The sequence below is a fragment of the Bufo bufo genome, chromosome 3 (genome assembly GCF_905171765.1).
Source record: "Bufo bufo chromosome 3, aBufBuf1.1, whole genome shotgun sequence".
Classification (NCBI taxonomy): Eukaryota; Metazoa; Chordata; class Amphibia; order Anura; family Bufonidae; genus Bufo; species Bufo bufo.
Genome location: NC_053391.1, coordinates 3,422,630 through 3,436,392, shown reverse-complemented (window position 1 = coordinate 3,436,392; position 13,763 = coordinate 3,422,630). Strand labels below are relative to the sequence as shown.

The 13,763-nt window shown below is 45.8% G+C and overlaps 1 protein-coding gene across 1 annotated transcript in view; it reads right to left on the bottom strand.

Annotated features, from left to right (window-relative positions):
• Positions 1-5,245: 5,245 nt before the first annotated feature.
• The window catches only part of LOC120994309 (T-cell surface antigen CD2-like), a 165,447-nt gene continuing 156,929 nt past the window's right edge, over positions 5,246-13,763 (bottom strand). Inside the window, exons 3-6 of the mRNA XM_040422774.1 lie at positions 12,821-13,054; positions 9,398-9,631; positions 6,209-6,331; positions 5,246-5,991 (exon numbers count right to left, since the gene is read on the bottom strand). Of these exons, the coding sequence (XP_040278708.1) occupies positions 5,648-5,991; positions 6,209-6,331; positions 9,398-9,631; positions 12,821-12,917 (798 nt within the window). The 5' untranslated portion in view covers positions 12,918-13,054 and the 3' untranslated portion in view covers positions 5,246-5,647. The remainder of the gene's footprint in view (positions 5,992-6,208; positions 6,332-9,397; positions 9,632-12,820; positions 13,055-13,763) is intronic.

Sequence of the window (13,763 nt, the reverse complement as noted above, 5' to 3'; positions counted from 1 at the left end):
CTATATTCAGGGCTCATGACTATGTTGGTTCTATATTCAGGGCTCATGACTATGTTGGTTCTATATTCAGGGCTCATGACTATGTTGGTTCTATATTCAGGGCTCATGACTACACTGTTTCTAGATTCAGGGCTTATGACTATGCTGTTTCTAGATTCAGGGCTTATGACTATGTTGGTTCTATATTCGAGGCTCATGACTACGCTGTTTATAGATTCGAGGCTCATGACTATGTTGGTTCTATATTCGGGGCTCATGACTACGTTGGTTCTATATTCGGGGCTCATGGCTATGCTGGTTCTATATTCGAGGCTCATGACTACGCTGTTTATAGATTCAGGGCTTATGACTATGCTGTTTCTAGATTCAGGGCTTATGACTATGTTGGTTCTATATTCGGGGCTCATGACTATGTTGGTTCTATATTCAGGGCTCATGACTACGTTGGTTCTATATTCAGGGCTCATGACTACGTTAGTTCTATATTCAGGGCTCATGACTATGTTGGTTCTATATTCGGGGGTCATGACTATGTTGGTTCTATATTCGGGGCTCATGACTATGTTGGTTCTATATTTGGGGCTCATGACTACGTTAATTCTATATACAGGGCTCATGACTATGTTGGTTCTATATTCGGGGCTCATGACTATGCTGTTTCTAGATTTGGGGCTCATGACTACATTGGTTCTATATTCGGGGCTCATGACTATGTTGGTTCTATATTCAGGGCTCATGACTATGTTGGTTCTATATTCAGGGCTCATGACTACTCTGTTTCTAGATTCAGGGCTTATGACTATGTTGGTTCTATATTCGAGGCTCATGACTACGCTGTTTATAGATTCGAGGCTCATGACTATGTTGGTTCTATATTCGGGGCTCATGACTACGCTGTTTCTAGATTTGGGGCTCATGACTACGTTGGTTCTATATTCGGGGCTCATGGCTATGCTGGTTCTATATTCGAGGCTCATGACTATGTTGGTTCTATATTCGGGGCTCATGACTATGTTGATTTTATATTCGGGGCTCATGACTATGTTGGTTCTATATTCGGGGCTCATGACTATGGTGGTTCTATATTCAGGGCTCATGACTACGCTGGTTCTATATTCGGGGCTCATGACTATGTTGGTTCTATATTCAGGGCTCATGACTACGCTGGTTCTATATTCGGGGCTCATGACTATGTTGGTTCTATATTCGGGGCTCATGACTATGTTGGTTCTATATTCAGGGCTCATGACTATGCTGTTTCTAGATTTGGGGCTCATGACTACATTGGTTCTATATTCGGGGCTCATGACTATGTTGGTTCTATATTCAGGGCTCATGACTATGTTGGTTCTATATTCAGGGCTCATGACTACGCTGTTTCTAGATTCAGGGCTTATGACTATGTTGGTTCTATATTCGAGGCTCATGACTACGCTGTTTATAGATTCGAGGCTCATGACTATGTTGGTTTTATATGTAGGGCTCATGACTATGTTGGCTCTATATTCAGGGCTCATGACTACGTTGGTTCTATATTTGGAGCTTATGACTATGTTGGTTCTATATTCAGGGCTCATGACTATGTTGGTTCTATATTCAGGGCTCATGACTATGTTGGTTCTATATTCAGGGCTCATGACTATGTTGGTTCTATATTCAGGGCTCATGACTACACTGTTTCTAGATTCAGGGCTTATGACTATGCTGTTTCTAGATTCAGGGCTTATGACTATGTTGGTTCTATATTCGAGGCTCATGACTACGCTGTTTATAGATTCGAGGCTCATGACTATGTTGGTTCTATATTCGGGGCTCATGACTACGTTGGTTCTATATTCGGGGCTCATGGCTATGCTGGTTCTATATTCGAGGCTCATGACTACGCTGTTTATAGATTCGAGGCTCATGACTATGTTGGTTCTATATTCAGGGCTCATGACTACGCTGGTTCTATATTCGGGGCTCATGACTATGTTGGTTCTATATTCGGGGCTCATGACTACGCTGGTTCTATATTCGGGGCTCATGACTATGTTGGTTCTATATTCGGGGCTCATGACTATGTTGGTTCTATATTCAGGGCTCATGACTATGCTGTTTCTAGATTTGGGGCTCATGACTACATTGGTTCTATATTCGGGGCTCATGACTATGTTGGTTCTATATTCAGGGCTCATGACTATGTTGGTTCTATATTCAGGGCTCATGACTACTCTGTTTCTAGATTCAGGGCTTATGACTATGTTGGTTCTATATTCGAGGCTCATGACTACGCTGTTTATAGATTCGAGGCTCATGACTATGTTGGTTCTATATTCGGGGCTCATGACTACGCTGTTTCTAGATTTGGGGCTCATGACTACGTTGGTTCTATATTCGGGGCTCATGGCTATGCTGGTTCTATATTCGAGGCTCATGACTATGTTGGTTCTATATTCGGGGCTCATGACTATGTTGGTTCTATATTCAGGGCTCATGACTATGTTGGTTCTATATTCAGGGCTCATGACTACGCTGTTTCTAGATTCAGGGCTTATGACTATGCTGTTTATAGATTCGAGGCTCATGACTATGTTGGTTTTATATTCGGGGCTCATGACTATGTTGGTTCTATATTCGGGGCTCATGACTATGGTGGTTCTATATTCAGGGCTCATGACTACGCTGGTTCTATATTCGGGGCTCATGACTATGTTGGTTCTATATTCAGGGCTCATGACTACGCTGGTTCTATATTCGGGGCTCATGACTATGTTGGTTCTATATTCGGGGCTCATGACTATGTTGGTTCTATAATCAGGGCTCATGACTATGCTGTTTCTAGATTTGGGGCTCATGACTACATTGGTTCCATATTCGGGGCTCATGACTATGTTGGTTCTATATTCAGGGCTCATGACTATGTTGGTTCTATATTCAGGGCTCATGACTACGCTGTTTCTAGATTCAGGGCTTATGACTATGTTGGTTCTATATTCGAGGCTCATGACTACGCTGTTTATAGATTCGAGGCTCATGACTATGTTGGTTCTATATTCGGGGCTCATGACTACGTTGGTTCTATATTCGGGGCTCATGGCTATGCTGGTTCTATATTCGAGGCTTATGACTACGCTGTTTATAGATTCGAGGCTCATGACTATGTTGGTTCTATATTCAGGGCTCATGACTACGCTGGTTCTATATTCGGGGCTCATGACTATGTTGGTTCTATATTCAGGGCTCATGACTACGCTGGTTCTATATTCGGGGCTCATGACTATGTTGGTTCTATATTCGGGGCTCATGACTATGTTGGTTCTATATTCAGGGCTCATGACTATGTTGGTTCTATATTCGGGGCTCATGACTATGTTGGTTCTATATTCGGGGCTCATGACTATGTTGGTTCTATATTCAGGGCTCATGACTATGCTGTTTCTAGATTTGGGGCTCATGACTACATTGGTTCTATATTCGGGGCTCATGACTATGTTGGTTCTATATTCAGGGCTCATGACTATGTTGGTTCTATATTCAGGGCTCATGACTACTCTGTTTCTAGATTCAGGGCTTATGACTATGTTGGTTCTATATTCGAGGCTCATGACTACGCTGTTTATAGATTCGAGGCTCATGACTATGTTGGTTCTATATTCGGGGCTCATGACTACGCTGTTTCTAGATTTGGGGCTCATGACTACGTTGGTTCTATATTCGGGGCTCATGGCTATGCTGGTTCTATATTCGAGGCTCATGACTATGTTGGTTCTATATTCGGGGCTCATGACTATGTTGGTTCTATATTCAGGGCTCATGACTATGTTGGTTCTATATTCAGGGCTCATGACTACGCTGTTTCTAGATTCAGGGCTTATGACTACGCTGTTTATAGATTCGAGGCTCATGACTATGTTGGTTTTATATTCGGGGCTCATGACTATGTTGGTTCTATATTCGGGGCTCATGACTATGGTGGTTCTATATTCAGGGCTCATGACTACGCTGGTTCTATATTCGGGGCTCATGACTATGTTGTTTCTATATTCAGGGCTCATGACTACGCTGGTTCTATATTCGGGGCTCATGACTATGTTGGTTCTATATTCGGGGCTCATGACTATGTTGGTTCTATATTCAGGGCTCATGACTATGCTGTTTCTAGATTTGGGGCTCATGACTACATTGGTTCTATATTCGGGGCTCATGACTATGTTGGTTCTATATTCAGGGCTCATGACTATGTTGGTTCTATATTCAGGGCTCATGACTACGCTGTTTCTAGATTCAGGGCTTATGACTATGTTGGTTCTATATTCGAGGCTCATGACTACGCTGTTTATAGATTCGAGGCTCATGACTATGTTGGTTCTATATTCGGGGCTCATGACTACGCTGTTTCTAGATTTGGGGCTCATGACTACGTTGGTTCTATATTCGGGGCTCATGGCTATGCTGGTTCTATATTCGAGGCTCATGACTATGTTGGTTCTATATTCGGGGCTCTTGACTATGTTGGTTCTATATTCAGGGCTCATGACTATGTTGGTTCTATATTCAGGGCTCATGACTACGCTGTTTCTAGATTCAGGGCTTATGACTACGCTGTTTATAGATTCGAGGCTCATGACTATGTTGGTTTTATATTCGGGGCTCATGACTATGTTGGTTCTATATTCGGGGCTCATGGCTATGTTGGTTCTATATTCGGGGCTCATGGCTATGCTGGTTCTATATTCGGGGCTCATGGCTATGCTGGTTCTATATTCGGGGCTCATGACTATGTTGGTTCTATATTCGGGGCTCATGACTATGTTGGTTCTATATTCGGGGCTCATGACTATGTTGGTTCTATATTCGGGGCTCATGGCTATGTTGGTTCTATATTCGGGGCTCATGACTATGTTGGTTCTATGTTCGGGGCTCATGGCTATGTTGGTTCTATATTCGGGGCTCATGACTATGTTGGTTCTATATTCGGGGCTCATGGCTATGTTGGTTCTATATTCGGGGCTCATGGCTATGCTGGTTCTATATTCGGGGCTCAGCTCTGGTGGGAGGTTGTGCACGGTGGTATATGTTGGAATCTTACATTTCTCTAGTAGATGAGATCTCTGCAATCTCATGAACCTTCTAACAGAATCTTATAAATCAAGCCTCTTATGTTACAGCGGGGCCCCTCAGGTTCCAGTGTGGCTCCTGCAGGCCCTGTATGTATAGGACAGCAGCAACAGACCCTGGGACTAATAATAACATCGTTAGAACGCAGTTTACTGTTCAGCAGGTAGGTACACATCACACGCGGCACAGACACATTACTTCAGCACATGCAGCAGAACTGTGCAGAAAAAAAACAAAGCCAGGGTGCAGATCCACAAGTGACCACTAGATGTCCTGCAAGGTGAGGTGAAATGAGCTGAAGAAGTATTGGGGGCCCCATCCTTCACTAGTCCCGAGGCCCTGAGTCGTCCTCCACCAGCCCCAGGACCCCTGAGTCCTCCTCCGCCAGCCCCCAAAGTGACGACTGCTGGAAGAGAAGCTGCAGTAGCGGCCATGACCCAACTTTCCTAGAGACAAATACAACTAAGACATGGCTGAACAGAAGGACGAAGCGGGTCCCTCCTGTGTCTACCCTGAAGACAGGACCTCAGGCTCTGACCCAGCATGGTCAGTTTTTGCGGTGCTGCCGTGGCGCCTTGGACTTGGTCCGGGGCTGTGGTCTCGGGGCCTGCTCGCTGGGATGATTTCCGGGTAAGGCGGGCGTTCTGTGGTGAGGGGCGGCCTGGTACATCTGTGCAGTCTGTCCTGGGGCCTGTGGGGGTGGCCGTCGACTCTTGGCCTTCTTCCCTTTCTTGCTGCCTGGCTCCTGTGGGCACTCTTTGGGAAGAGCCTGTCGCTTCTGGATTGGGGCTTGCTCGGGGAAGTCTCCTTGGCTGATCGGGAGTCTGGTGGTCAGACCTGTAGGCTGCAGTTGCGGTTGATGGTGCTGTAAATTCATCACCACATCGCCCTCTGCAAGGAATAAAGAACGGCGTCACAGGGATCATTATATTGTGTGGCCACTAGAGGGCGGCAGAGCAGAAGCTGAAGACGCATGCTCATTTTCTGACTGCTGCAAAATAACTAATTTACAGGCAAAAGCAGAGGGGAGACCCCAAAATATACAGAGCAGCGGAAGCAAAAACATTAGAAGAGTGGTGTGGAGGAGAAAAAGGGCGCCTGCTCTCACCGCTTCTGCTGTTCCTTCTCCAAGGCTTGTACTTCACAGAGTAAACCACCAGAACGATGAAAATGATGAGGGCGACGGCTCCACCTGCGACACTCAGAATCAGGAAGATATCTGAGAAGATACCTAGAGAGGCAGGAGGCAAAACTGAGGAACAAAAGCTAAGTGCAGACAGTGAGGAGCTGTGTAATCTGTATGTAGTGAGCTCCCTCTAGTGGTGGCTGTATAATCTGTATGTAGTGAGCTCCCTCTAGTGGTGGTTGTATGATCTGTATGTAGGGAGCTCCCTCTAGTGGTGGCTGTATAATCTGTATGTAGTGAGCTCCCTCTAGTGGTGGCTGTATAATCTGTATGTAGTGAGCTCCTTCTAGTGGTGACTGTATAATCTGTATGTAGTGAGCTCCCTCTAGTGGTGTCTGTATAATCTGTATGTAGTGAGCTCCCTCTAGTGGTGGCTGTATAATCTGTATGTAGTGAGCTCCCCCTAGTGGTGACTGTATAATCTGTATGTAGTGAGCTCCCTCTAGTGGTGACTGTGTAATCTGTATGTAGTGAGCTCCCTCTAGTGGTGGCTGTATAATCTGTATGTACTGAGCTCCCTCTAGTGGTGGCTGTATAATCTGTATGTAGTGAGCTCCCTCTAGTGGTGACTGTATAATCTGTATGTCGTGAGCTCCCTCTAGTGGTGACTGTATAATCTGTATGTAGTGAGCTCCCTCTAGTGGTGTCTGTATAATCTGTATGTAGTGAGCTCCCTCTAGTGGTGGCTGTATAATCTGTATGTAGTGAGCTCCCTCTAGTGGTGACTGTGTAATCTGTATGTAGTGAGCTCCCTCTAGTGGTGGCTGTATAATCTGTATGTAGTGAGCTCCCTCTAGTGGTGGCTGTATGATCTGTATGTAGGGAGCTCCCTCTAGTGGTGGCTGTATAATCTGTATGTAGTGAGCTCCCTCTAGTGGTGACTGTATAATCTGTATGTAGTGAGCTCCCTCTAGCGGCAGCTGTATAATCTGTATGTAGTGAGCTCCCTCTAGTGGTGACTGTATAATCTGTATGTAGTGAGCTTCCTCTAATGGTGGCTGTATAATCTTTTTGTAGTTAGCTCCCTCTAGTGGTGGCTATATAATCTGTATGTAGTGAGCTTCCTCTAGTGGTGGCTGTATAATCTGTATGTAGTGAGCTCCTCCTAGTGGTGGCTGTATAATCTGTATGTAGTGAGCTACCTCTAGTGGTGACTGTATAATATTTATGTAGTGAGCTCTCTCTAGTGGTTCCTGTATAATCTGTATGTAGTTAGCTCCCTCTAGTGGTGGTTGTATAATCTGTATGTATTTAGCTCCCTCTAGTGGTGGCTGTATAATCTGCATGTAGTGAGCTCCCTCTAGTGGTGGCTGTATATTCTGTATGTAGTGCGCTCCCTCTAGTGGTGGCTGTATATTCTGTATGTAGTGAGCTCCCTCTAGTGGTGGCTGTATAATCTGTATGTAGTGAGCTCCCTCTAGTGGTGACTGTATGATCTGTATGTAGTGAGCTCCCTCTAGTGGTGGTTGTATAATCGGTATGTAGTGAGCTCCCTCTAGTGGTGGCTGTATAATCGGTATGTAGTGAGCTCCCTCTAGTGGTGGCTGTATAATCTGTATGTAGTGAGCTTCCTCTAGTGGTGGCTGTATAATCTGTATGTAGTAAGCTCCCTCTAGCTGTGGCTGTATAATCTGTATGTAGTGAGCTCCCTCTAGTGGAGGCCATATAATCGGTATATACTGAGCACCCTCTAGTGGTTCCTGTATAATCTGTATGTAGTTAGCTCCCTCTAGTGGTGGTAGTATAATCTGTATGTATTGAGCTCCCTCTAGTGGTGGCTGTATGATCTGTATGTAGTGAGCTCCCTCTAGTGGTGACTGTATAATCTGTATGTAGTGAGCTCCCTCTACTGGTGGCTGTATAATCTATATGTAGTGAGCTCCCTCTAGTGGTGGCTGTATAATCTGTATGTAATGAGCTCCCTCTACTGGTGGCTGTATTATCTGTATGTAGTGAGCTCCCTCTAGTGGTGGCTGTATTATCTGTATGTAGTGAGCTCCCTCTAGTGGTGGCTGTGAATTCTGTATGTAGTGAGCTCCCTCTAATGATGGCTGTATAATCAGTATGTAGTGAGCTCCCTCTAGTGGTGGCTGTATAATCTGTATGTAGTGAGCTCCCTCTAGTGGTGACTGTATAATCTGTATGTAGTGAGCTCCCTCTAGTGGTGACTGTATAATCTGTATGTAGTGAGCTCCCTCTAGTGGTGACTGTATAATATGTATGTAGTGAGCTCCCTCTAGTGGTGACTGTATAATATGTATGTAGTGAGCTCCCACTAGTGGTGACTGTATAATCTGTATGTAGTGAGCTCCCTCTAGTGGTGGCTGTATAATCTGTATATAGTGAGCTCCCACTAGTGGTGACTGTATAATCTGTATGTAGTGATCTCCCTCTAGTGGTGACTGTATAATCTGTATGTAGTGAGCTCCCTCTAGTGGTGGCTGTATAATCTGTATATAGTGAGCTCCCTCTAGTGGTGACTGTATAATCTGTATGTAGTGAGCTCCCTCTAGTGGTGGCTGTATAATCTGTATATAGTGAGCTCCCTCTAGTGGTGGCTGTTTAATCTGTATGCAGTGAGCTCCCTCTAGTGGTGGCTGTATAATCTGTACACAGTGAGCTCCCTCTATTGGTGGCTGTATAATCTGTATATAGTGAGCTCCCTCTAGTGGTGGCTGTTTAATCTGTATGCAGTGAGCTCCCCCTAGTGGTGGCTGTATAATCTGTATGTAGTGAGCTCCCCCTAGTGGACTCTGTAGGCAGCAGATCCTCAGGCATAGATCTAATACATGAAGCTCCGCCTCCTGCAAAGCTTAATTATGATATTAATTATGAGGACATTTTGAAAATATAATTGGATTCTGGGATATTAGCTATAAAATCGCAGACATCCAGAGCTGCTTTTATTATTTTTCTGGTTTGTAGAGAGGAGGCTTTGTGTCCGTAAGGAGAGAGTGGTTCCATATCTATCACCTGGAACTGTGACTGCAGCTCAGGATGTGACTGGAGTATAACACATAATGTAACAATGAACTTCTGACTACAGCTAAGGATGTGACTGGAGTATAACATATCATGTAATGGCAGAGTCGAGGAGGGCCACATACCTACCTGGGCAGCTGACGGTGAGTGTGGCGGTACTGTGGCTGACGCGGTTATTGACGATGCAGGTGACCTCCACGTTCTGCTCTTTAGTATTTTTCAACATTGATTTTTCACTTGTGGTCAATAAATTGTTTCTCCAGGAAAGGGTTAAATTAGAGCTGTTCTGGCTGGTGGTGGAGCATCGAACTTCGGCAGCTCCCTTCTTACAGTCATATTCGAGGACCGGCCGCTCCACCGCTTCTGTGAGACAAAACCGAGCCAGAGACACTACTAGCCCCAACAAGTAGAGCTCAGTGCCTCCGTACAGTGACCCCCCAACCACTACATACACCCTACTGTACACAGACCCTTGACCAAAACATATACCCCACTGTACACAGACCCCCGACCACAACGTACACCCCACTGTACACAGACCCACCGACCACAACATACACCCTACTTTACACAGATGACTCGACCACAACATATACCCCACTGTACAGAGACCCCCCCGACCAAAATATAGACCCCACTGTACACTGAACCCCCGACCACAACATACACCCACTGTACAGAGACCCCCTGACCACTACATACACCCTACTGTACACAGAACCCCCGACCACAACATACACCCCCTTTACAGAGACCCCCCGACCACAACATACACACTTCTGTACAGAGACCCCCCCCCATTCCAAATACACCTTACCGTACACAAAACCCCAGACCACAACATACACCCCACTGTACACAGACCCCCGAACACAACATAGACCCCACTGTACACAGAACCCCCGACCACAACATACACCCCCTGTACAGAGACCCCCTGAACACAACATACACCCCACTGTATAGAGACCAAAACATACACCCCACTGTACACAGACCCCCCAACCACAACATACACCCCCTGTACAGAGACCCCCCAACCACAACATACACTCTTCTGTACACAGACCCCCCAACCACAACATACACCCCACCATACACAAAACCCCCTCATTACAACATACACCCCACTGTACAGAGACCAAAATATACAACCCACTGTACACAGACCCCCGACCACAACATGCATCTCACTATACACAGACCCCCCGATCACAACATACACCCCCTGTACAAAGACCCCCTGACCACAACATACAGCCCATTGTACAGTGACCCCCGACCCCAACATACACCCCCTGTACAGAGACCCCTTGACCACAACATACACCTCACTTTACACAGACCCCCCGACCACAACATACACTTCACTGTACAGAGACCCCCGACCATTACATACACCCCACTGTAAACAGACCCCCGGACCACAACAAACACCCCACTGAACACAACATACATCCCCTGTACACAGTACAGTGAGCTCCCTCTAGTGGTGGCTGTATTATCTGTATGTAGTGAGCTCCCTCTAGTGGTGGCTGTATTATCTGTATGTAGTGAGCTCCCTCTAGTAGTGGCTGTATAATCTGTATGTAGTGAGCTCCCTCTAGTGGCAGCTGTATAATCTGTATGTAGTGAGCTCCCCCTAGTGGAGGCTGTATAATCTGTATGTAGTGAGCTCCCTCTAGTGGTGACTATCATCTGTATGTAGGGAGCTCCCTCTAGTGGTGGCTGTATAATCTGTATGTAGTGAGCTCCCTCTAGTGGTGGCTGTATAATCTGTATGTAGTGAGCTCCCTCTAGTGGTGGCTGTATAATCTGTATGTAGTGAGCTCCCTCTAGTGGTGGCTGTATATACTGTATGTAGTGAGCTCCCTCTAGTGGTGGCTGTATAATCTGTATGTAGTGAGCTCCCTCTAGTGGTGGCTGTATATACTGTATGTAGTGAGCTCCCTCTAGTGGTGGCTGTATAATCTGTATGTAGTGAGCTCCCTCTAGTGATGGCGGTATTATCTGTATGTAGTGAGCTCCCTCTAGTGGTGGCTGTATAATCTGTATGTAGTGAGCTCCCTCTAGTGGTGGCTGTATATACTGTATGTAGTGAGCTCCCTCTAGTGGTGGCTGTATAATCTGTATGTAGTGAGCTCCCTCTAGTGATGGCGGTATTATCTGTATGTAGTGAGCTCCCTCTAGTGGTGGCTGTATAATCTGTATGTAGTGAGCTCCCTCTAGTGGTAGCTGTATAATCTGTATGTAGTGAGCTCCCTCTAGTGGCGGCTGTATAATCTGTATGTAGTGAGCTCCCTCTAGTGGTGGCTGTATAATCTGTATGTAGTGAGCTCCCTCTAGTGGTGGCTGTATAATCTGTATGTAGTGAGCTCCCTCTAGTGGTGGCTGTATAATCTGTATGTAATGAGCTCCCTCTAGTGGTGGCAGTATTATCTGTATGTAGTGAGCTCCCCCTAGTGGTGGCTGTATAATCTGTATGCAGTGAGCTCCCTCTAGTGGTGGCTGTATAATCTGTATGTAGTGAGCTCCCTCTAGTGGTGGCTGTATAATCTGTATGCAGTGAGCTCCCTCTAGTGGTGGCTGTATAATCTGTATGTAGTGAGCTCCCTCTAGTGGTGGCTGTATAATCTGTATGTAATGAGCTCCCTCTAGTGGTGTCTGTATAATCTGTATGTAGTGAGTTCCCTCTAGTGGCGGCTGTATAATCTGTATGTAGTGAGCTCCCTCTAGTGGCGGCTGTATAATCTGCATGTAGTGAGATCCCTCTAGTGGTGGCTGTATAATCTGTATGTAGTGAGCTCCCTCTAGTGGTGGCTGTATAATCTGTATGTAGTGAGCTCCCTCTAGTGGTGACTGTATAATCTGTATGTAGTGAGCTCCCTCTAGTGGCGGCTGTATAATCTGTATGTAGTGAGCTCCCCCTAGTGGTGGCTGTATAATCTGTATGTAGTGAGCTCCCTCTAGTGCTGTCTGTATAATCTGTATGTAGTGAGCTCCCTCTAGTGGCGGCTGTATAATCTGTATGTAGTGAGCTGTCCCTAGTGGTGGCTGTATAATCTGTATGTAGTGAGCTCCCCCTAGTGGTGGCTGTATAATCTGTATGTAGTGAGCTCCCTCTAGTGGTGTCTGTATAATCTGTATGTAGTGAGCTCCCTCTAGTGGTGACTGTATAATCTGTATGTAGGGAGCTCCCTCTAGTGGCGGCTGTATAATCTGTATGTAGTGAGCTCCCTCTAGTGGTCTCTGTAGGCAGCAGATCCTCAGGCATAGATCTAATACATCAAGCTCCGCTTCTTGCAAAGCTTAATTATGATATGAATTAGGAGGACATTTTGGATATATAATTGGATTCCGGGATATTAGCTATAAAACCGCAGACATCCAGAGCTGCTTTTATAATTCTTCTGGTTTGCAGAGAGGAGGCTTTTTGTCAGTAAGGAGAGAGTGGTTCCATATCTATCACCTTAAACTATGACTGCAGCTCAGGATGTGACTGGAGTATAAAACATCATGTAATGGCAGAGTCGAGGAGGGCCACATACCTACCTGGGCAGCTGACGGTGAGGGTGGCGGCCATGCGGCTGACGCGGTTATTGACGATGCAGGTGACCTCCACGTTCTGCTCTTTAGTATTTTTCGACATTTATTTTTCACTTGTGGTCAATGAATTGTTTCTCCAGGAAAGTGTTAAATTAGAGCTGTTCTGGCTGGTGGTGGAGCATCGAACAACGGCCGCTCCCTTCTTACAGTCATATTCGAGGACCGGCCGCTCCACCGCCTCTGTGAGACAAAACCGAGCCAGAGACACTACTAGCCCCAACAAGTAGAGCTCAGTGCCTCCGTACAGTGACCCCCGACCACTACTTACACCCCACTGTACACAGACCCTTGACCAAAACATATATCCCACTGTACACAGACCCACCGACCACAACATACACCCCACTGTACACAGATGGCCCGACCACAAAATACACCCACTGCACACAGATCCCCGACCACAACATACAGCCCCTGTACAGAGACCCTCCGACGAGGGTTGGCAACAATTTTTGCGACGTTGAGGAAGAACTTCTCACTGTAAGTAACTTGACATTAAAGCCGTGTATTTGATAACCTGCATGTGAAATGTAATAACAATAGCTGTATATGCAGATCGAGTGTTTAAAAAAAGCGCCATTGCAAAAATTCCTAATGATGCGATGAATTTTTTCGCGGTACACACAACTTCACATTTTATAAGGTCTCATGAGATATTAGTGATTGGTGCACTAAGTATTGTTGTGAGAACTTTCCACTCCAGTACAGGCCCCAAACATAGGCCAATAGGCGTTCACCTGACAGCAAAGAACTTTGGATTCTGTGGCTGGAGGTACATTAGGCGGTCACAGGATAAAGATGTAAGTGTCGGCCAGTACAGGCCTAAATAATTAGGCATTCAACGGACAGAAAAGGTCTTTTATGCCGCTGTATTTACCTAAGACAGGGA